Raw genomic sequence first — 24,504 nt, forward strand, 5'->3', positions numbered from 1 at the left:
TGAAAAATAAGCCATTCTGTTCTAAATGAAGTATGTGTTTCAAACTTTAAATAGATATAGAAAAGTGAAAGAAAGCAGCCTCTTTATGGAAGGTTACAGAAGGTTGAAGTAGAAATAGCAGCTAAATTTAGGGGGCCATATGTGCCGTAAATTGGATAAAAACTTTACATAGATTGTTTAATTTAATTCTTATGATAATGTTTTGGACGTGTTTATTTTATGTCTATTTTCAAGACAAGCACCAGAGGCTTATAAAGGTTTTGTCACTTGCTCTAGTTTGTGCCATGAAGAAGTATGGGAAATGAGACTCACACCCAGGTTGATCTGTCTGCAGAACTGAGATCGTATCCTCTGCTGTGTTGTAGTAGCTGTGCTGCTGGTGCTATAAACGGTGTTGAGAAGGAAGAGAAGCCAGACTTGTATGCACACAGACTACTACATATGGCTATGAGTGAAGTTACTTGCTTTAAGGGTTTTGCCTCTCATTTCTATAACTCAGCTGATTATCATACAGACTCCAGTGATGTCAGCATAGGTTGCATTTAAAGATCAGTAAGATGGATAAAAATAACTGATTCTGAGTTTTGTTTCAGGCAGTTCAAAGCTAGATAATTTTAATGAATCAATTAACCACATCAGTAGATATGGTTTCTTCATTTCTAAAACAGTTATAATAATCATTCATGCCATATGCATTTTATATAATTGTTTTATTATCAAATTAGGTAATTCATATGAAAGTAAATCAATAAAGTCTAAGTAAATCAATAATGTCTGTGAAGATGAAAGAATGGATAAGATGGATTAAGATGTATATGGCAATAAGTAACAGGTTTTGGTTTGTTCCTCTTTCTAAAATAAAGCCATTTATTTCCTACTTTCCAACTTATTAGCTACATTTAAGATCTTACTGAGTGAAGAACTTTGTCAAGGCATTTTTTACCTCTTCATTTCTCAGAGTGTAAATGAGTGGATTTAACATAGGAGTCAGGACACCATAAAATACTGCCATGTTTTTGTCTATAGATAAAGTAGATGACGGCCGCATGTAAATAAATATACAGGGCACGAAAAACAAGGCAACAACCGTGAAGTGGGCCCCGCAGGTGGAGAGGGCTCTGCGCCTCCCCTCTGCACTGTGGGACCTCAAGGAGCGCAGGATGACCAGGTAGGAGGCAGCCAGCAGGAGGAAGTTCAACAGGCAGATCACGCCACTGTTGGCCACCACCAGCAGGCCGATGACATAGGTGTCGGTGCAGGCAAGCTCCAGCAAGGGGTACAAGTCACAGACAAAGTGATTGATCACGTTAGGCCCACAGAAGGGCAACTGCAGGACCAGCAGGAGCTGAAGCATGGAATGCAGGAAGCCCCCCAGCCAGGCCAGCCCCACCAGCAGGGCACAGAGATGCCTGGTCATGAGGGCTGTGTAGTGCAGGGGCTTGCAGACGGCCACGTAGCGGTCATAGGCCATCACCGTGAGCAGGATGATCTCAGCACCTCCAAAAAAATGAGCTCCAAAGAGCTGAGCCATGCAACCCTCATAGGATATGGCCCTCCCCTCATACAAGGAGTCAGCTATGAGTCTAGGGGCCATAGAGGAAGAATAACAGGTATCAATAAAGGACAAGTTGGCCAGGAAAAAATACATGGGGGAAACCAGCGTGGGACTATAGGTGATGGTGATCACGATGAGAATATTGCCACAAACTGTGATCCCATATATGGTCAAAAAGGCCACAAAGAGAGCTCTTTGTACTTCTGGGTTCTGTGAGAGTCCCAGCATGAAAAATTCTGTGATATTGTGTGGTATTTCCATAGAGTCCAAGGACACTGAGGATGCAAGTACAGCATTGCCTATAAAGTCAAGAGAGAAACAAAATGTTATGAGATTTCCTTTAGCCAAATCCATTTCTCTTCATCCCTCTTAACCTGTTCTGTTCCAAAATTTGTGTACCAGTTCATCCATGTAAGCATGTCTGTTCACTTTAGCATCACTGGGTAATAGATATCTAAGTCATTATATGAAAATAATTATTTAATTATCTAGAATTTATTTTGTTAAAATGGAACATTTGGTGGACATCGATTTTCTAATTTGACCAGAAAACATCTCTGACAGTTTTCAGCAGGGTTCCACATGGATACAATGGCTCTCAAGAAACCCATGAATACTTAGGATCTTCTGAAATCTCTGCATGCATAATTCATGCCCTTTGAATTAACTCTTTCTTCTTCCTTGCAATGAGGTTTGCTACATTTTCTGTTGCACTTCCAATAGTAACAGAAATTGATGCAAAGCAAACTGAAGTAGGGTAGGGAGACATTGACTTGGTTGCAGCTGGAGACGCCCAAGTTCTCTGTTTCTCTCCTTGTTCATTTGCTCCCACTTCTGCTTGTGCTGCGGGCAGTATCAAGTATAAGAAGTTAAATTACTCTTCCCCTTGCTTTACACATTATATGTATGTCTGGGCTTTACTTTCTCTGGACCTGGTGACATCCTTCTAGTTAAAGGCTTCCAGTCCTTCTACAGTCTACAGGGATGAGTCAAAGTAAAAATAAAAGTGACCAGCAGTGAAAGATTCTATTAAATGATTATCTGCCGATTCACTACATAAAGGAAGCTACAGGAGGAGGAAGAAGAGATACTCTTTCTTAACCAACGTCCTTGTAAATTAGAATCTCATCTGACAAAATATTCCTACACATGCTTTATTCTCCTAATTATATTAAGGAAATGTCTGTGCTAGTCTGCTGCTGATGCTAAGTCACTTCAGTCGTGTCCGACTCTGTGTGACCCCATAGACGGCAGCCCACCAGGGTCCCCCGTCCCTGGGATTCTCCAGGCAAGAACACTGAAGTGGGCTGCCATTTCCTCCTCCAATGTATGAAAGTGGAAAGTGAAAGTGAACTCAGTCGTGTCCGACTCTTGGCGACCCCATGGACTGCAGCCTACCAGGCTCCTCTGTCCATGTGATTTTCCAGGCAAGAGTACTGGAGTGGGGTGCCATTGCCTTCTCCACTGTGCTAGTCTAAATTTTGATTAAACGAAAACTGTCACTCATCCCACCCACCAACCATCTATTATTTTCCTGGAAACGTAAATCTTCCTAAAGTATCTAAATCTCCCAACTTGCTGAGGATTTGATGCTCAGTATGATATGAATGAAAGGAGAATCATTGAGTGTCAGAGGAAGAGATGTGCAAATATAAGAAATGCTGGAGAGAAGATTCTTGTATTGATCAGGAAGCTGCACAGTTTCTTTCTAAGCTTGGTTACAAAGGCAAATGCAGTTTCTGCAGGAAACAAATCTGATTACGACCTTTTCAGAGGAGAACGTTATGGCCAAGAGCATGAATGGCAGTGCTAAGTGCCACCTGTGTAACATTTCCTCTTTGCAAGTGCTGTCCTAAGTGCTTTAAATATATAAGCTCATTTAATCCTCATAACATTCCCACAAGATAGAGCATCATTTTTCTCCTCATTTCTTCAGAGGAACAAAGTGAGAGACACATTTAGAAACTTACAGAAGCATAGTCAGCTAATAAATTGCAGAGTTAAGACTTGCGTCCAGGCAGTTCTGCTATAGAGTCTGTGGGCTTCACCATAGTATCCTGACACAAAAACTCACTTAAGTTTGAATATTTCCAGTACCATTTATTTTCCGTATAATCATGGGCAATTTCTCAAAGCCTCAATGTTCTTATCTATAAAATGAAAATAAGAGTACTGCTACACCCTGAGTCTGCAACGAGCAGTCAGTGAAAACAGAGCAAGTGTTTGTACAGAGCCTGGATATGACACCCACTCCAACAATGGTATCGCTGAAGTCACCGTCATCAATGCCAAGGACCACAACTTACATTTACTGGATCTGAGGACACGAGTATGTCATCAGGTGTGTTGTCTTTGTTTTTGTTCTTTTACATCCTAACATCATGAAATGGTGGACCTGGGCAAGTTATTAAAGTGTCATCTAGACCAGCTCCAAGCATATCAACCCAAATATCACTGTTTCATGTCCTTAAGCTCCTGCATGAGATTAAAATTGCTTTTCTCATTTAGGCAGATCTCACACTGGGGAAGTGCTGTTGATTGCAGGAGTGCATCTGAGCTGAAAGTTCCTTAGACTAGTATTAGGAGAAAACTCCAAAGGGCATCATTCATTCACAAGCAGCTGAGAATTTGTTCCATTATCCATTTCCCTCTTATTTCCTGAAAAACCCTATGGCATTTAAAATCATCCTTTCCAGTTGTCTCTGTTTTAAAGGTGGTGGATTTAAGACTCAGAAAGATGAGGTGCAGATGGTCCAAAGTTGAACTGATGGTTCGTGGTGGAGGCACAGCTGGAACCCAGGTCACTCAGCACTCCAGGCTCTGTGCTTTCTGACGTCACCACCACCAATAGTAGATAATTGATAGTAGTAGATAATCCAATATCTACTTTCTCTATCATTGAGAAGCTCCCCTCCCCCCCAAAAAATGCTGTGGTTCACATTAGGGAGAAAAGCCTCAGAATGAAATAGCTGGCTTGTTGTCTCTGCTTTCTGCTAACAATGCTCATCAACATGGTCTCAGAAAATTTTTCTCTTGCCACTGAAAAGGGTGACTTATAAGGTGAGTGTGATAACATGGTGATTATCACTGCTAGGTTTCTCTGAAGACTAATCCTCTCCCCACAGCATCACTTGCTGAAACAGTTCTGGGGCTTGGTTTTTGCCTCATTCACAGGTTATATCACAGTGTGGTGCCATCATTAATTAGTCCCTTTGAATGCAGTTTTGGTCTCACAAGGAAGAGACTTTCACTTTACTTCCTAAAAGTGCCCAGTGTCCTTCTAGTGTCTAGAGAGAGTCCACAAGTTGTCAGGAGGAAAAGGGAGTTAGGATATTTCAGGAACAGACATTGGAGGGTTAGTGTCTTTAGGAAAATTGATGACTGGACAACAAGGACAAAAATTAATAGCATTCATTGATGATCTTCGTGTTCTAAGTGCAGGTCCTAGGTGCATTCACATGTAGTATCCTTTGTCATTTAATCCCTAAGTTGTGTCTGACTCTTTGTGACCCCATGGACTGTAATCCACAGGCTCCTCTGTCCATGGAATTCTCCAGGCAGGAATACTGGGGTGGTTTGCCATGTCCTTCTCCAGAGGATTTTTCCAACACAGGGACTGAACCCTAATCTCCTGCATTGCATGTGATTCTTTACCGCTGAGCCACCGGGGAGGCCATATATTACATACAACAATGTTAGGTAAATATCAGTATTACTGTACTTACTGGCCTTTAATAAGAATTAAATAGCAAAAGAAAAGCTCTTTGCACAGAGTAAACACACAAATTTAAAAAACCTGTCATAATTATTATTTTTTTAACACTAGCATTGATTTTTTGATGTTTACCTCATCCTAAGGGTAGGTTACTCCTTGGAAGAAAAGTTATGACCAACCTAGATAGCATATTCAAAAGCAGAGACATTACTTTGCTGACTAAGGTCCATCTAGTCAAGGCTATGGTTTTTCTAGTGGTCATGTATGGATGTGGGAGTTGGACTGTGAAGAAGGCTGAGTGCTGAAGAATTGATGCTTTTGAACTGTGGTGTTGGAGAAGACTCTTGGGAGTCCCTTGGACTGCAAGGAGATACAACCAGTCCATTCTGAAGGAGATCAGCCCTGGGATTTCCTTGGAAGGAATGATGCTAAAGCTGAAACTCCAGTACTTTGGCCACCTCGTGTGAAGAGTTGACTCATTGGAAAAGACTTTGATGCTAGGAGGGATTGAGTGCAGGAGAAGAAGGGGACGACCCAGGATGAGATGGCTGGATGGCATCACTTACTCGATGGACATGAATCTGAGTGAACTCTGGGAGCTGGTGATGGACAGGGAGGCATGGCGTGGTGCAATTCATGGGGTCATAAAAGTCAGACACGACTGAGCGACTGAACTGAACTGAACTGAAGGGTAGGTTCACCATTATGTTCAAATAAAGAAATATTTTAGACAGAGGTTTTCTTGGCTTGAGACGTAAAGAAAGTCATAAATTAAGGTCAGAAATCTGTTGCCTCCCAAACACATAGAATGAGTGCTCAGGTCAAGACTTTATTTACAGAAAGGGCTCAGTAAACAGCTATTGTCATCAGCATTACCAGTATCATCATCACCATCATCATCCTTTTTTCTACATCATCCTGTGACATTCCATGTTTCTTGGGAACTACTACTAGATGTTTAAAAGATAATTTTGAGTTTTTAAATACACAGTTGCATATATATATATATATAATCACTCATAGGAGACTATGGCAAAATATCTATTGTTTAAAGCCTTTATAAATACATTGAGATGTTTGCAGATGTCATGATCCTCTACATAGAAAACCCTAAAGTCTCCAGCAGAAAATTACTAGAGCTAATCACTGAATATAGTAAAGTTGCAGGATATAAAATCAACACACAGAAATCCCTTACACTCCTATACACTAATAATGAGAAAATAGAAAGAGAAATTAAGGAAACAATTCCATTCACCATTGCAACCAAAAGAATAAAATACTTAGGAATATATCTACCTAAAGAAACTAAAGACCTATATATAGAAAACTACAAAACACTGGTGAAAGAAATCAAAGAGGACACTAATGGAGAAATATACCATGTTCATGGATCAGAAGAATCAATACAGTGAAAATGAGTATACTACCCAAAGGAATCTATAGATTCAATGCAATCCCTATCAAGCTGCCAGCGGTATTTTTCACAGAGCTAGAACAAATAGTTTCACAATTTGTATGGAAATACAAAAAACCTCGAATAGCCAAAGTAATCTTGAGAAAGAAGAATGGAACTGGAGGAATCAACCTGCCTGACTTCAGGCTCTATTACAAAGCCACAGTCATCAAGACAGTATGGTACTGGCACAAAGACAGAAATATAGATCAATGGAATAAAATAGAAAGCCCAGAGATAAATCCACGCACCTATGGACACCTTGTCTTTGACAAAGGAGGCAAGAATATACAATGGAGTAAAGACAATCTCTTTAACAAGTGGTGCTGGGAAAACTGGTCAACCACTTGTAAAAGAATGAAACTAGATCACTCTCTAACACCATACACAAAAATAAACTCAAAATGGATTAAAGATCTAAACGTAAGACCAGAAACTGTAAAACTCCTAGAGGAGAACATAGGCGAAACACTCTCTGACATAAATCACAGCAGGATCCTCTATGGCCCACCTCCCAGGATACTGGAAATAAAAGCAAAAATAAACAAATGGGATCTAATTAAAATTAAAAGCTTCTGCACAACAAAGGAAACTATAAGCAAGGTGAAAAGACAGCCTTCTGAATGGGAGAAAATAATAGCAAATGAAGCAACTGACAAACAACTAATCTCAAAAATATACAAGCAACTCCTGCAGCTCAATTCCAGAAAAATAAACGACCCAATCAAAAAATGGGCCAAAGAACTAAATAGACATTTCTCCAAAGAAGACATACAGATGGCTAACAAACACACGAAAAGATGCTCAACATCACTCATTATCAGAGAAATGCAAATCAAAACCACAATGAGGTACCATTTCATGCCAGTCATAATGGCTGTGATCCAAAAGTCTACAAGCAATAAATGCTGGAGAAGGTGTGGAGAAAAGGGAACCCTCTTCCACTGTTGGTGGGAATGCAAACTAGTACAGCCACTATGGAGAACAGTGTGGAGATTCCTTAAAAAACTGGAAATAGAACTGCCTTCTGACCCAGCAATCCCACTGCTGGGCATACACACCGAGGAAACCAGAATTGAAAGAGACACGTGTACCCCAATGTTCATCTCAGCACTGTTTAGAATAGCCAGGACATGGAAGCAACCTAGATACCATCAGCAGATGAATGGATAAGAAAGCTGTGGTACATATACACAATGGAGTATTACTCAGCCATTGAAAAGAATACATTAGAATCAGTTCTAATGAGGTGGATGAAACTGGAGCCTATTATACAGAGTGAAGTAAGCCAGAAAGAAAAACACCAATACAGTATACTAACACATATATATGGAATTTAGAAAGATGGTAACGATAACCCTGTATGTGAGACAGCAAAAGAGACACAGATGTATAGAACAGTCTTTTGGACTCTGAGGGAGAGGGAGAGGGTGGGATGATTTGGGAGAATGGCATTGAAACATGTATACTACCATGTAAGAAATGAATCGCCAGTCTAGGTTCGATGCATGATACTGAATGCTTGGGGCTGGTTCACTGGGATGACCCAGAGAGATGGTATGGGGAGGGAGGTGGGAGAGGGGTTCAGGATTGGGAACTCATGTACACCAGTGGCGGATTCATGTTGATGTATGGCAAAACCAATACAATATTGTAAAGTAAAACAAAAAAATACTGTGGGAGCTAACCTGGTAATAAAATCTTAAGAACATTAGAAATGCAATGCTGGCATCACCTTATTTTCAAATTCCTGGTTGGGAACTCTGCTGAAAACAAGTTTCTGAAGTCTTCCCCATAAATTACAAACTCTGTACAGAGATTGATCTCTTGGTCATTCCAGCTGAGCTCTCCCTTTTTTTCTTTCTTCCAGAGGATGAAAACAGGATAAAAGGATTCATTATCAGTGAGAGCTTCTGAAATAAGTGCTGCTCAAGCTTCCCTGGCAGCTCAGCTGGTAAAGAATCCGCCTGCAATGCAGGAGACCCCGGTTTGATTCCTGGGTTGGACAGATCCCCTGGAGAACGGATAGGCTCCCCACTCTAGTATTCTTGGGCTTCCCTGGTGGTTCAGCCGATAAAGAAGCCACCTGCAATTAGGTACACATGGATTCAATCGCTGGGTTGGGAAGATCCCCTGGAGGAGGGAACTGGCTACCTACTCCAGTATTCTGGCCTGGAGAATTCCGCAAACTATATAGTCCATGAGGTCACAAAGAGTCAGACACAACTGAGTGACTTTCACTTTCAAACAGCTCATAGCTGATCCTACCGGCCCTCCCATTTGTCACTATAGAGATATTTAAGTGCAGTTTAATCCCAGAATAGGGCGTTGGTGAGGGACTAGCTCTAAGTATTCAGAGAACTGCCTGTTGGCTGAGATGACACATTTTGCAGTGAAGTGAATGGATGGGATGGATGTTTGGTCTCCCTGACATCCTGGTTAGTGACTAACAGCAAGGTGCTCTCGGACTCCTCTGTTAGGAACCACTGTCCCCAGCATAGTTTATGCTCTTGTGGAATCTCTAAAAGTTGAAGCGAAGTCCAAGCAATTTTTGTTAATTTTCAGCTGACTCAGTTTTCCACTTGAAGTCATTTAATTGGCACAATTTAAGGAAGCATGTAATGTTATTTTCCTATTTGTTGTTGTTGCGTAGCTGCGATGTTGTGCCTGACTCTTTGCGGCCCCATGGCCTGTAGCCCACCAAGCTCCTCTGTCCATGGGATCTCTCAGGCAAGAACTCTAAAGAGTTGCCAAGTCCTCCTTCTCCAGCGGATCTTCCCAACCCAGGGATCGAAACTGTATCTCCTGCTTGGCAGGCAGATTCTTTCCTACTGAGCCACCTTGGAAATTCTATTTTTTTTTTTTTTTTATTTTAAAGGTGAAAAAAATAGAGAGGTGAAACAATTTGCTAACATTTACTGGAATAATTAATGCTGGAGACAATAAGAGAGATTAAGCATCTTTTGTCCAAAGCACTTAATCTCTATTTTTGAATCTCTTAGAATTTCATTATGTACATGGTATAGATTCTTTAGCTCAAATTTGTGATTTTGTGCTGTTCCATGACAGTTCCATGACTTGTTCTTAAATCACTGGAAATTTCCTATAGCTGCTATTTTGTCTTCAGAGCCTTCTTTTCCTTTGTCTGTGTCTAAAAGGAGACTTTAATGTGTAGATCTTTTCGTTAATGTCTAAGCAGACTTAGCTCTATGGGCTTTATCAACTATGTTTATTTTTTTGCCATCCAATTCTGTTTCTAATTCTTTTTGTAAACTCTTGTATACTACAGGGAATGATGAAATGTAATTTTCAAAAAGTACTTTTGTGCACAAATGTTATCTTTTTGGGATTGTGATAAGTAAAAATTTCTTTTTATTGCTGTGTTTACTTTATTTATAAACCTCTCAAACCTAGAAAGATCAGAAAAAGTGTATAAATGTACTTTTTGAAAACTTATTTCCTACCGTTCTGTCCTTTTTTCATTTGTAGTTGTCTTTCCTCTTTTAACATAAAACTTCATTCTAGCTCTGCTGCTGGGTATAATGAGTGTTCACGAATATTGCTGTTGATCTGTTTCATACCCACACTCAGGGCAACATTGTGACTTTTGTGGACCCTTGGTACTTTCTTCCTCTTGGGTCTTCTCCTCCATCAAAATGTTAAAAATTATCTTTTCTCACTGCATTGTTGTATAGCCATTACACACATTACACAAATTCTACCCGTAGAAGGCTCAGTCGTGTCCGACTCTTTGCGACACCATGGACTGTAGCCTACCGGGCTCCTCTGTCCATGGGATTTTCCAGGCGATAGTACTGGAGTGGATTGCCATTTCCTTCTCCAGGGGATCTTTCCAACTCAGGGATCAAACCCAGGTCTCCCACATTGTAGACAGACTCTTAACCGTCTGAGCCACCAGGGAAGTCCCCTGGTTGTATAGATGACTATAATCTAAGCTGCATTTAGATTATATTAATTTCTTTCTTTCTGTTGTAAAAGAAATTAAAACATTTCAGGGCCTCCTAAGACTATCGTGGGCTCTCAGCACTGTGTGTACTATGCCTTCTGAATATCAACCCTGGCTAACAGTGTATGAGCCCCTAGAGAAAATTGATCCAGACAGGAGAGTCATCCCAGTTCAATCAATTAAGAAGGGGAGAAAATTTCTGTAAAATATCACTAGATTTTTCTTTTTTTTGCCTAAATACTCACACAAGGTTTATTCATCATCAGTTTTCATTATTTGTCCCCAGAGTTTCTTCATGACATTTTTCACTTCTGCATTTCTCAGGGTGTAGATTAACGGATTCAGCAAAGGAGTTTCTATGGTGCAAAACACAGCCACAGCTTTGTCAGTCGGGAAGGAGGCCGTGGGTCTTAGGTAGAGGAACGAACAAGGCACAAAGAACAAGATGACAACCATGACATGAGACGCACAGGTGGACAGGGCTTTGCGACGCCCTTCAGAGCTCTGAGTCCTCAGGGAGCCCAGGATGACAACATAGGAAGCAACCAGCATCAAGAAAGCTAGCAAACACAGGGACCCACTGTTGGCAGGAATCAGGGGTCCCACAGTGTGCGTGTCCGAGCAGGCCAGTTCCAGGAGAGGTATTAAATCACACAAAATAGTCGATGACGTTGGGGCCACAGAATGGTAACTGAACCATGAACACAATCTGGATCCCACCCATGGAGAAAGCCTAAAGCCCCAGCCATTCCAACCAGGAGCGCACACACAGGTCGACTCATGACAGTCATGTAGTGCAGGGGCTTACAGATGGCCACATAGCGGTCATAGGCCATGACAACCAACAAGACAATCTCGGCTCCTGCAAAGAAATGTTCAGCAAAGACCTGAGTCATGCAGCCACTGAAGGAGATGGTGTTCTTTCCAGAGACCAAGTCAAAGAGCAACTTGGGTGCTATGGAGGAAGAGTAGAAACCATCTATCATGGACAAATAGGACAGGAAAAAGTACATGGGAGAACCGAGGGCTGGGCTGGTGAAGACGGTGACAGAGATGAGCAGGTTACCCGCCAGTGTGAGCAAGTAGATGATTAAAAGCATAGCAAATAAGAGTGTCTGCAGTCCTGGATCCTGGGTCAGGCCCAGTAGGACGAATTCTGTTACATTGCTCATCCTTTCCCTCAGTTCATCTTGAGTTGTAAGCACATAGTTGATCTGGAGAGATCACAATATTTCTGAGTGATGACATTTTAAATTCTATAGAAAAAATTCCATCATCTCTTTAGCCTGGGTCCCTGGGACTGGTGGCGCTGCTCCTTTCACTTACCTCTGATATTTTATAGAGAGTGGTAAACAAGAATGGGAGGAGTGTAAACTTCTCCTGATTCATATCATTTAAGTATATTGTGACAATACCTTACAAATACCACAATAAAAGCAAGATATTTCTTATGAATATTGACATGCAGTTAGCTTCTAAATTTTCTTTTTAGCTCTGAATGTCTCACAGATGGCCTTCTTTTACTCTGGGGGACAAGTTTCATTGACAATTCTTTTTAAAGTTACATTAATGCTTGTCTATTGGAATGAATATTCATAGGTATATGGACACAATATTTTAAAAATTAACTTTGTATCAGACATGGAAAGTACCAGTCACACCTTACTCCATGCCAGCTGTGTTCTGTGACCCATTATTCCCTTTTTTCAAATTAACGCACATGCACACACACAGACAGAGCTGCAGATGGAGTTTTTGTCTCTCAATATGCCAAGAAACTCTCTTTATAACATCTCTTTGAGCAGCATTCACTCAGCGGCCCTGGATGTTGTGTCTGGCTCAACAAGATAGTTACGCTCACTCTTTCCACATCTTTGAGTGTGAACATGTAAGTGGTGCGAAGTTCCCTGAAAAGGTCTCAATATTTCTAAAATGAGCTTTCTGTGCAATTGTCCTTTCACCGCATATAGAATAATGCTCTGGATTAGCTATATTACCCTACTCACAGTTTGCTATGAGATGATATAAGTCAAGAAGTTTTCCTAAGTTTCCTATTGACCAGACAAAAATGTTAAGACCACCTGAAATAATACAATTTCCCCTTCTGGAATAAGTTTTTATCAATTAAGATGAACTTGAAATTTTCATTCCTAATGTAAAAATATTGAATATATATAAGAATGCATTATTTTCCTGGGGAGTGAGCCTGTATATAGGTTTTCAAGATAGACTACACATTGTTGTAACCAAGATCATAAGCTATTTTATTCGTTATCTTTCTTTTTCTCTTCTTTCCCTGCTGCTGCTGCTGCTGCTAAGTAGATTCAGTCATGTCCGACTCTGTGTGACCCCAGAGACAGCAGCCCACCAGGCTCCCCCGTCCCTGGGATTCTCCAGGCAAGAACACTGGAGTGGGTTGCCATTTCCTTCTCCAATGCATGAAAGTGAAAAGTGAAAGTGAAGTCGCTCAGTCGTGTCTGACTCCTAGTGACGCCATGGACTGCAGCCTACCAGGCTCCTCTGTCCATGGGATTTTCCAGGCAAGAGTACTGGAGTGGGGTGCTGAGACATAAATGTTAATCCCAATCTTGTAAAAGTGACTTTAGTGATTCTCAACAGCATCTTGGCTGGGAACATTCCATACAATATTTTCTATTGACATTTCCACATCATTGTGTCCAAATTCATTTTTAGAGAGAAAGGCTAAGTTTTAATTTACAGAATCTAACTACAAATATTATTTCGGTGAAATGAAATTGGCTAAGTTAACCATCTTAAATTTGGGGGAAGAGAACTAGCCATCACTAACTTGGATCAGTTGGTTGTGGATTCCTCAGTTTCTAGATTAAACCCAGACATCGCTTTCTTCCCACCAAGCATTTGCCCCACAGCTGCAAATAGACTGTCAACTAACAAGGAGGACAGTGGAATTCTTATGTCTCTAGACAACTCTCCCATTTTCTGGATTTACTCAGAAAACAAGCTGTTTTAGTTAGGAAACTTTGATAGCTTTCACATTTAATTTTAACTCACTTTCCAGCCTTCTTATGAGATTATAAATGCATCTTCAAAACATATATTATTCAAATGTATACATCAAACTATTCAAATTTGATTCTTCAAAGTAAGAAAAAAACTTGTATATGAAATTGTAGAATGTATGTGAAAGTGAAAGTGTTAGTCGCTTAGTTGTGTTCAACTCTTTGCGACCCGATGGATTGTAGCCCACAAGGCTCCTCTACCCATGGAATTCCCCAGGCAAGAATACTGGAGTGGGTGCCATTTCCTTTTCCAGGGGATCTTCCTAACCCATGGATTGAACTCCTTTTATTCCTGATTTAAGCCATTCTTCTAACTCGTACTAACCTTGGGAGCAGAGTTTCCCAAACGGATCTTCACCTTGTTGATGCGTGGGTCTGTAGCTGTTATTTACTTCAAGGCCCTTGTTTGTAATTCTTTCTTCATTGACTCCAGAGAAATGTTTAAATAGACTTTCAAAAAAGCTCAGGGTTTGGTAATACATTGACCTCCCAAGTCCTCAGAGGATTAGTAATTGGCGCTGTTGGAATCTTTGCTAAAGCATCAGCCAAGGACATTTTTTTTTTTTTTTTTGCTCCTGTTTGACTCCCACAAACAACATTAGAGACCAGCTTTAGAAATGCAGTTGAGCTTTGGTTAAATATATACTTCTGGTTATGGGCTTCCTTGGTGGCTCAGGTGGTAAAGAATCTGCCTGCAATGCAGGAGATGTTGTTGATCCCTGGGTTGGGAAGGTCCCCTGGAGAAGAGAATGGCTATCCACTCCAGTACTCTTGCGTGGAGAATTCCATGGACAGAGGAGACTTGTGGGCTACAGTCTATGAGGTTGCAAAGAGTCAGACATGACTGACTCACACACACACTTCTGGTTATAGTTTAGGATGAAACTTAGGTAAGGTAAGAGCAAAGCTTGATATTAGGATTTTGTTGCTCAGTTTGACGTTGGTGACCTTGCCAAAGGATATTTGGGGTGGTTTTAGGCATAGGTCAGAGTTCAGAGAATGGATTTCTCTCTGAAAACATGAGTGTTTGGTACGATACGGTTACCCTGAAAGTAGAAATGCCAGTGTGGGCCAGATTACCCTTGGACATTGTGACATGTTTATTAGTGACTGACCGAGGAGACTTAACTAGCAGCTTCCCAGCCCCCAGACTTCGAATAATTTAAAAGCCACAAACATATAAACTATCTCTGGGATGAGTCCCTAGGTGACAGTCTCACGATGTTTTATAGAGCTTGTAGCTCTGCCACACACAGAGGGAACCACGGGGATGTATAGCGATTTTACTGCTCTCTATGCTTTCTCAGAGTAACCTTTGAAAAAAGTCATGCTCAGCCAAGCACTCGTGTATAGAGACATCCCGAGCGAAAGAATAGAAACTACGGGAAGGACGCTCCACTATAGTCTTCTCTCCCTCAGCTTCGAGTGATGAAGAGCTGGCTGGAACTCTGCACAGAATCATCTTTTTTTTCTCACCTACCTTTAACTTTAAACCAAACGGAGGCATTCCTGGAGTTCAGGGCAGAGAAAGAAGCACTGCCTTCAGTTCTGTTCTCAACAGTTGACGATGTTGCTTCTGTTAGCGGACACCTTCACCCTCAGACTGTCCCACTCTCTGATTTTTTTTTAATTGTCATAAAATACATACAGAATGAAATTTACCATTTTAAGTAAACACTTGAGTGGCATTAAATACCTTCACATTGTTGTGTAAACACCTCACCAACCATCTTCATGATGTTTCAGCTTCTCAGACTGAAACTCCATATTCATTAAATAATTATTTCTCATTCCTCCCTCCCTCCACGTCCTGGTCATCATTATATAACTTTTTTTTCATGACAAACCAGGTGTCAATCTATTATAATCTGTTCGGGACAATAGCAGTTTGCTTCCTACCCTGTGATGGGGAATCTTGAGGACATAAAGGATTATGCTTCTGTGCAGAAGTGACTGAGAAAATCACACTCAGCCATACTTGTTGTAAAATACCCCTGTACACAAATGAAGAAAAACACTGTAAGTAGGAGAGCTTTGCTTCTGTTTCCTCTTTTTCAGACTCTGATGTGGAGTTGATTGCAACCTTGCCAAGAATCATCTGGAGTGATGTATTTCACTGGGCATTTTGAGTTCAGGATGTTCCTCTACCTGAGGAATTGATCAGGAGCAGGAATGGTTATGCTCTCTATCCACAGAACAATGCCCTATTGAGAGACTATCTTTGGGGAAAATGTCAGAGTCCTTGGGATTTAGAGAAGCACTTATTCACATATACAGAACATGGATTCCATCAGCTTGACTGGTTGGCTGGGGTTTTGTCCTGGGAGGAGGATGCCAGCAGACACAGGATGACTGACCCATAGTGGGAGCTTCCTAGCAATGACACAGAATAATTATAATTCTGATTGATAATTTATTTTGAGAAGACCAGAAGGGAACTGCTTTTGTTATCATCCCTATTTTTTTCTTCTTCTGGGACCCAATCCCTTAGATTTATCAAGACCCAGAGACACTCTGAGAGAATGAGGGACAGGGAGGCCAGGCATACTTCAGGTCAGTCCATGGGATCTCAAAGAGGGGGACATGACTTGGTGACTGAACAACAACAGGACACTTTGAGTGTGATCTGATAGTTGATAGAACGGTGAAATCATGCGAAGAGATGGCACATTCAATGGGAAGAGCTGGTCTCCTAATTTATAGAAGGAAGGGTGTATCAGAAAGGGAAATAAACTAATAATGAGAATTTGGTGGGAGAAGGAGGAGTAGGGGTGAAGTTAGGAATAACTGAGAAGGGATTTAAGTGATCCCATAGATTGGAGCCAAAGGTACTGTTTCCTTGTTTTGACCCCAGATTGTGTGTGAATGGTGGTTCGGTTAGAGCATAAAGATTAATGACCAAAGGTTAAAATTTTGATAGTGAACAAACTAAGATTTCTAAGAAGAGAGAAGGCAGTTACATGCAGAACACACATAGCTACATTAAAACTAAAAAGGAACCCTTGCATATCTATTAATAGCTTGCAACAGAGGGCTAAAAGGTGATATGGATACAATTATTGACGAGGAGGCTTGAGATTAAGAGAAAGATTCTGTTTTGGTCCTGGTTTTTCCTGAGAAGTGGGGAGCATAGCATCCTCCTGAGATGCATGGAAATTTTGTGGGGATAAAGTTTGTAGAAATCAGTGAAAATTTAGAACATATACTAAAGAGAATGTGTTGGAAGAAGGAACTGTTTGGAACAGCCAGAACATTTGCTTAACAAGTTTTGAAGACATAGTTCACATTAAGAGTTGAAATTTTTGTTGGCGCTCCTAGTTAATAATGGGCTTCCCAGGTGGCTCAGTGGTAAAGAATCTACCTGCCAACGTAGGAGCTGCAGGAGACTCAGGTTAGATGCCTGGGTTGGGAAGATCCCCTGGAGGAAGAAATGGCCATCCACTTAAGTATTCTTGCCTGGAAAATCCCACGACAGAGGAGCCTGGAGGGCTACAGTCAGCCCATGGGTTCACAGTCAGACCCGACTGACTGACAAAGCAGCAATAGCTAGTTAATAATTTTCTCCAAGATCACCTTGTATTTCAGGTGGAGGGAAAGACGTGATGGGGTATGAATTTCTGGTTTAGAAGCTTCTGTTAATGTAATGCATTGCACTGAAGAAAATGCTCTGTTTAGACTTGGTTCTGTAAAGATTGACATTTATTCATTCTGTGCTTAGAGGATGAAGATAATTGCAAGAGTAGTGGAGACCTTTTCTCTCCTTGATATTTATAAGTCTTTTAAAAGATGAAATGGTTCAATGTAACTAGTCAGGATAGGACCATGTTGCTGGGCAACAAATGAATCCTGAACTCTCAGTGGCTCAACACTCACACTTTCGTGTTCTGTCCAGGCCTAATTCACTGAGAGATAGTTGCTCCTCTAGGACAGCGCTCTTCCAGACAGCTACTCGTTAACGCAGCTTGCTTCACTGGGTGGCCCTGCCATCTCAGTGTGTGTCTTCCAGGCTTGCTGCAGCAGGAAAAAGGAAACTGAAAAAGTCCTGGCGAGGAGCATACTGACTTCTCAATGTTTCAGCCTAACTGTGACACACATCACTTCCTGTTTAAAAACAAAGGGGCTGGAAAATATGGTAGTAACATTTGGATTCTTAGTGATCAGCAAAGAAACCAATCTCCCATTTCAGGGGCTTCCCAGGTGGTGCAGTGGGTCCACCTGCCAACAGAGGAGACACAAGAGATGCAGGCTCAGTCATTAGGTCGGGAATTTCCCCTGGAGAAGGGAATGGCAATCCACTCCAGTCTTCTAGACTGGAAAATCCCATGGACAGAAGAGACTGGCAGACCACAGTCTGTGAGGTCACAGGGTCAGACACAACTGAGCGACAGCACAGTCTCCCATTTGGAATAAGTTACTCGCTAAACCATTGAATACTGATATATATGCAGTGAATACCTGAGGCATGCCTGTGGAGTCATTTGGGTTAAATCAAATCCTTCTGAAGGTAGGAGGGGCTTTCTAGGATATGCAGGACTTGGGACCTGGCCCCAATTTGGGTTCTTTTACCGGGGTTCCTTCCTTTAGACTTGTTCTGTGTCTCTATCTCACATGATTTTCCATCTCATTGGTTTGCAATTGGTCTAAAATTTCCCATTCAAATTTGAATGTGCACACTTTCTGACTGGATTACTCACCTATCACCAAGTTCATTTTTGTTTGTGCCGGATACTTCTCTATCCATTAGCTAAAGCACAAATCGGCATCCTCCAAAACTATTTTGAATATATTTTACAAAAACAGTGCTCCACGAAACACTGCCTGGGAAATTGTGTGCAAGATGGCTCTACAGTGTGCCTGGAAGAATTTTATATCCCTTCTTGGCTTTAGACATAGAAAATAATTCATTTTGAGGAGAGCCCAGATTACACTCTAAAGGGTGCCCCTGGAATTGTGCAGCACTTGGTAGTAATTTTGGAACGAGTCCTGTCTTTCTGTCACTCTCATTTCTCATAACTCGTTCTTTTCTCGTTGGTCGTTATCTCTCACAATAACAGCTCTACCTTGCCTACAGCACTTTGGACTAAAACTTCATTAAAAAAATTTTGGTTGTTAGGACTTACTGTTTAGATATTTTAATTATTTGGCCTATTGGTTATACACTCTATATCTGAAGCTTTACAGAGAATTCTACTGAATGCAGTAACTCAAAGTTTTCCCATCCTCTGTGATTCTTTAAGTTCATTAACAATGCCCCTTTGAGGGCTTCCCTGGTAGTCCAGAGGTTGAGAATCCACCTGCCACTGCAGGGAATATGGGTTCAATCTCTGATCCGGGAAGGTCCCACATGCTAAGAAGCAACTAAAGCTGTGTGCCACAACTGCAAAAGCCATGCATGATGACCATGGAAGCCCTCACACACAGAGCCCCTGCTCTGAAGTTAGAGAAGTGGCTGCAGTGAGAAGCCCGAGCTCCTCAGCTAGAGAGAAGCCCTCACTCGCTGCTACCAGACAAAGCCCGCGTGCAACCACGAAGACTTGGTGTAGCCAAAAAAAACCTGAGAAAATAAAGTTAAAAAGTAATTATTTTTTAAAACACCATCCCCTTGATTAATAGTAATTTATAGAAGCAAAGAAATTTCTAATTAAAAAGCTGTAGTCATCATTTAATCAAACTGTGACATTTTATGAAAGATGAACCAGAAAGGGTCCAGAAAGCAAGGGGTGAATAATATCCTTAAAGTCACACATTTTAACTTCAAAATCATTACCCTTCCTATTAGTCACACTTGTTCTTAAGCTATGAATACATTTTGTTTTATCTTCTCTACTCACAAAAGTTGTTACCCAAGCTTACTCTTTGGCTCCAGAGCTTCTCCATGGAATTTTGCACCTCTGAGTTTCTGAGGGTGTAGATGAAAGGGTTTAATATGGGTGTTACCATGGTATAAAATACAGCCACCACTTTATCAATAGGGAAAATGATCATGGGCCGAAGGTATGCAAACATACAGGGTACAAAGAACAGGACCACTGCAGTAACATGGGAGGTGCAAGTGGAGAGAGCTTTCTGCTGTCCTGCAGTGCTGTGTGTTCCTAGAGAGCAAAGGATGAGCACAAAGGAGGTGATAAGAATAGAAGAGATGAGCATACACATCAGCCCACTGTTGGCAGCAACAAAAAGACCACAGATGTGAGTGTCCATGCAGGAGCGTTTCAGCAGAGGGAAAAGGTCACAGATGAAATGGTCAGTGACACTGGGGCCACAGAAGGGCAACCAGACTATAAAAAGAATTTGGATCAGAGCATAAAGAAATCCTCCAGCCCCAGGCATGGCTACCAGGAGGCCACGCACTTGCCTGTTCATTGTGTGGCTTGCAGATAGCCACAAAGCGGTCATAGGCCATCACCGTGAGCAAGAGGATCTCAACTCCTCCAAAGAAATGCTCTGCAAAGAGCTGAGTCATACACCCACTGAAGGAGATGGCTTTCTTTTGAGCAAGTAAGTCAAATATCATCTGGGGGGCCATGGTAGAAGAGCAGCAGCAGTCTATGAAGGACAAGAAAGACAGGAAAAAAATACGTGGGGGAACCTAAGGCTCTGCTAGTGGTGACTGTCACAATGATGAGTAGGTTGCCGGCCACAGTGAAAAAAGTAGATGAGGGTAAACAGAGCGAACAAGAGTTTCTGTACATCTGGGCTCTGTGTCAGGCCAAGCAGGAGGAATTCCGTCGCATTGTTCATTTGCTCCATGAATCCAGTCTGGCATTGAGATAACTGATTTCTCTGAGAATAGCACAGGGGTTACAATTGTGAGGATCAATTTAGACCAATCTCAGTAAATTTTCTCAGAATTACTTTTTTGTAAGACTTATAAAAACATGAAGTAGATAAACCCAAGACTTAAACTTGGGCCATATTATTATTAGCCACAAAATGAACACATAACTGTCTTCTCTCTCTCTCACACACACAGCCCTACTCACCCACACATGCAAACACAGTTTCATCACTGTTGACATTCCAGGCATCTTTCTATAATTGTACATTGATGGGTATTCCCCCCAAAATGCCCATGTATTTTCTCCTGCAGGAAAAGAGGAATAAAAAGAGGACCCGTACAAAGGAGCAGACGCTTGAGTTCATGAGAATTTACTCCCTTGTTTCCCTTCGCTAGTCACTTGTGCTGAGATTAAGCTGCAGAATTTATTATTCTTACTTTTAACTAGTTCCAGGATGAATATAAAACATCAGGTAAATTCAACTCAAAATTAGGGGTAATGTAGTCTCACCTCAGAAAAAACTGAACTGATTGAATCCTTAAGGCTCCAGTAAGGTATAGCTTCTTTACCTAAGGTATACTTCTTAACAAGGTATAACTGAGGGCTTCCCTGGTGGCTCAGGTGGTAAAGAATCCACCTGCAATGCAGGAGACCCTGGTTCAGTCCCTGGCTGAGGAAGAGCCCCTGGAGAAAGAAATGGCAGCACACTCCAGTATTCCTATCTGGAGACTCCCATGGACAGAGGAACCTGGCGAGCTACAGTCCACGGGTTCACAAAGAATTGGACATGACTCAGCAACTGTACTTTCACTTTCGAGGTATAACTGGCAGTTATATTTGTGAATTTATATTACATTCAAACTTTCTAAGATACCATCACACAAGAAGAAAAATGAATATTCTGAAATGGATAAAATAGCATGATGTGACTGAACTGAACTGAGCTGAACACAATATCCCCCAGATTTATTTGAAACATTATGAGTCACTCAGTTCAGTTCATCTGCTCAGTCATGTCTGACTCTTTGCAGCCCCATAAACAGCAGCACGCAGGCCTCCCTGTCCATCACCACCACCCGGAGTCTACCCAAACCCATGTCCATTGAGTCGGTGATGCCATCCAACCATCTCATCTTCTGTTGTCCCCTTCTCCTCCTGCCCTCAATCTTTCCCAGCATCAGGGTTTTTTTCCAATGAGTCAGCTCTTCGCATCAGGTGGCCAGAGTATTGGAGTTTCAGCTTCAACATCAGTCCTTCCAATGAACACCCAGGACTGATCCCCTTTAGGATGGACTGGTTGGATCTCCTTGCAGTCCAAGGGACTCTCAAGAGTCTTCTCCAACACCACAGTTCAAAAGCATTAATTCTTCGGTGCTCAGCTTTCTTTATAGTTGGAGAATTTTTTTTATCATGTTTAGGTTTCAGAAGAATTTTGTAAATCAAGCTCAGTTTAGGGAGGACTATGAAAAATTCTCTAGATCTCTTTAGAAAACTGGCACTCTTAAGGTAAGGAAACTAAAGCATTATAATTTGTTTACCAGTATGTGTTCTGTGCAGTCAGGTATTTCTAAATTCTGTTTTCACTGATTAGTAGCTATGTGATGTTATGTACAGACCTTACTCTTACTGCACCTAAACTTTTTCATATACAAATTGAGAAAAATAACAGATAGTATGGAGGAATTGAATATTATTATTATATAGGTCAAAATGCTAAACTAAAAGTAAAATGCATAACTTTCCACGTACTCCAAATTTTTGATGAGCATAAAAGTGAAGAAACAGACATATCATTATTCTTATCCTTGAAATACTTGATAATTACAGTATTTAGAGAGAACACAAATAAAGAGAGAAAATAAGTGAATTAAGTAATCAACTCAAGAGGTTAGAAAAGCAACTAATTGTATTCAGAAAAAGTTGAATGCAGAAATCAATATATTAAATAATAGAAAACTAGTAGGCTATAAATGAATTCAAATGGTTTTTTAGAGTTTTAAAAATATGAATAAAATAAATGAGCAGATAAGCTCAATAAGAGGCAAGTATGGTCAAACTGTAAAAGGCCATTATTTTTAAAGAAAATTTGAAGAAATATTATGTGTAGTTCATAAAAGATTTTTTAACAACTGAATAGATATTTTCAAATAAAGCCTATCTTTTATGCCATCATCAAATAAAATAAAAAGAGATAGAGAAAAAAGGGTAGCATGCATTAAAGACTTTCAATAAAACAGATTTCTTCAAAAACAGAAATTCAAAAGAACAAATATATATATATATATATATATATATATATCTAATCTCTAGGTGGGGAAGAGCATTTTAAGCAAAATTCAGTGCTATAAAAACTAGGACAAAGCTAACAGATTTAACTACATAAAGGTATAGAACACATTGGAAAACTATTTGCAACAAGTATGATAGATAACCATTATCATAGATGTAGTTTTTACAAAAAAAGTTCTACCTACACAATTATAGAAAGTACGAAAAGTTTTTAATAAAAAGAAAATTCTTAGAAAAGAACATTAGATCCCTTAAAAAAATCCCTATTTCATAAGCCATCAAGGAAATGCAATTTAAAAACAGTGAAATACTTTAAATTGGAAAATGAGCAAAACTTTATGATAGTTATATTAGTACTGTGTTGATTTAACATATTCTGGAAAGAAGTTTGCCTTTGTATAACAAGGGCTTTTTAATTGGTCATGCCCCTTGATCCGGTACTCCTTATTCTTCGGACTCTATTCTGTATAAAGATTATGGACAAAAACTGTGCATGCAGGCTATATTTAATATTTTGTATGATAATGAAACTTTGAAAACAATTCAAGTGTCTACATAAAGAGGAACAATGAAGCCAATTATAGTTATGAAATATCAGGTGAACATTGAGGTTATTTACAAGAAAAACTAATGGTGTGAAAAAATTCTTCCACCATAATATTAAGTAGAAAACACAAGATACTAGGCAACTTCTTTATTATGATCTAAATGGTCCAAAATGACATATAAACATAGAAAAGTACCTGAAAGAAATGCTCTAAAGACTAGTAATGCTTATTTGGATTATGGATTTAAGATAAATTTTGTATTCTTTTAAAATTTTTCTGATCTGAATTTCCTACAAAGAGAATATATTACCTTTATAATAAGAAAAATAATTTAATAAAAGAGATAATATTCTGTGTGACTCCTTTTCTCAGTATGTTGGTCACTATTTATAAAAGTCTGTGACAGTAAAAAGAGATGTTTAAACCTACTGCTGCTGCTGCTAAGTCGCTTCAGTCGTGTCCGACTCTGCCACCCCATAGACGGCAGCCCGCCAGGCTCCTCTGTCCCCGGGATTCTCCAGGCAAGAGCACTGGAGTGGGCTGCCATTTCCTTCTCCAATGCGTGCATGCATGCTAAGTTGCTTCAGTCGTGTCCGACTCTGTGTGACCCCATGGACAGCAGCCCACCAGGCTCCTCCGTCCATAGGATTCTCCAGGTATGAATACCGAAGTGTTTAAACCTAACTCACCTGTAATTTGAATTCCCTAGTATGAGATGGTTGGCATCACCGATTCAGTGGACATGAACTTGGGCACTTTCTGGGAGATGTTGAAGGACAGAGAAGACTGGCGTGCTCGTTGGGGTCGCAAAGAGTTGGACATGGTGACTGAACAGCAACAACAAGGTATCACCTTGAGAAAACGTGATCGAGAGACCACAGATTGTACTTACCTCTCCAGATCCATTTGGGAAATAAGTGACACGCTCATTTCACAACGAGGTGTTACTTGTAGAGCGATCATTGACCTATCAACAACTGCTGCTTTAAAGGTTTATTCACTTTTTGTCTTAAATGGAATTTTCCTTTTCCTTACTTAATGATTTGAAAATGACTGCTGAAAGAGAATTCTTAAATAATGCTGAGTTCATGGACTGGGTTTTAGGTTTGCTTTATTGGCTCATACCATTATGTGAGTGAGGCACACACATCTTG

The 24,504-nt window shown here is 40.5% G+C and overlaps 1 protein-coding gene and 2 pseudogenes across 1 annotated transcript; all 3 read right to left on the bottom strand.

Moving 5' to 3' along the window:
* Window positions 1-907: 907 nt before the first annotated feature.
* Window positions 908-1,819, bottom strand: LOC138092407 (olfactory receptor 4C3-like). The gene has a single exon (XM_068988271.1). The coding sequence runs from the start codon at window positions 1,814-1,816 to the stop codon at window positions 908-910; it is 909 nt and encodes a 302-aa protein (XP_068844372.1). The 5' UTR covers window positions 1,817-1,819.
* A 9,126-nt stretch (window positions 1,820-10,945) lies between these two features.
* Window positions 10,946-11,865, bottom strand: LOC138092626 (olfactory receptor 4C45-like; annotated as a pseudogene).
* Window positions 11,866-19,557: 7,692 nt separating this feature from the next.
* LOC138093188 (olfactory receptor 4C5-like) lies at window positions 19,558-20,549 on the bottom strand (annotated as a pseudogene).
* Window positions 20,550-24,504: the final 3,955 nt, after the last annotated feature.

This window comes from Capricornis sumatraensis, chromosome 16 (genome assembly GCF_032405125.1).
Source record: "Capricornis sumatraensis isolate serow.1 chromosome 16, serow.2, whole genome shotgun sequence".
NCBI lineage: Eukaryota > Metazoa > Chordata > Mammalia > Artiodactyla > Bovidae > Capricornis > Capricornis sumatraensis.

Excerpts from the sequence above, each read along its gene's own strand:
- LOC138092407 (XM_068988271.1), bottom strand. The coding sequence starts at position 1,816 with ATGGAAATACCACACAATATCACAGAATTTTTCATGCTGGGACTCTCA.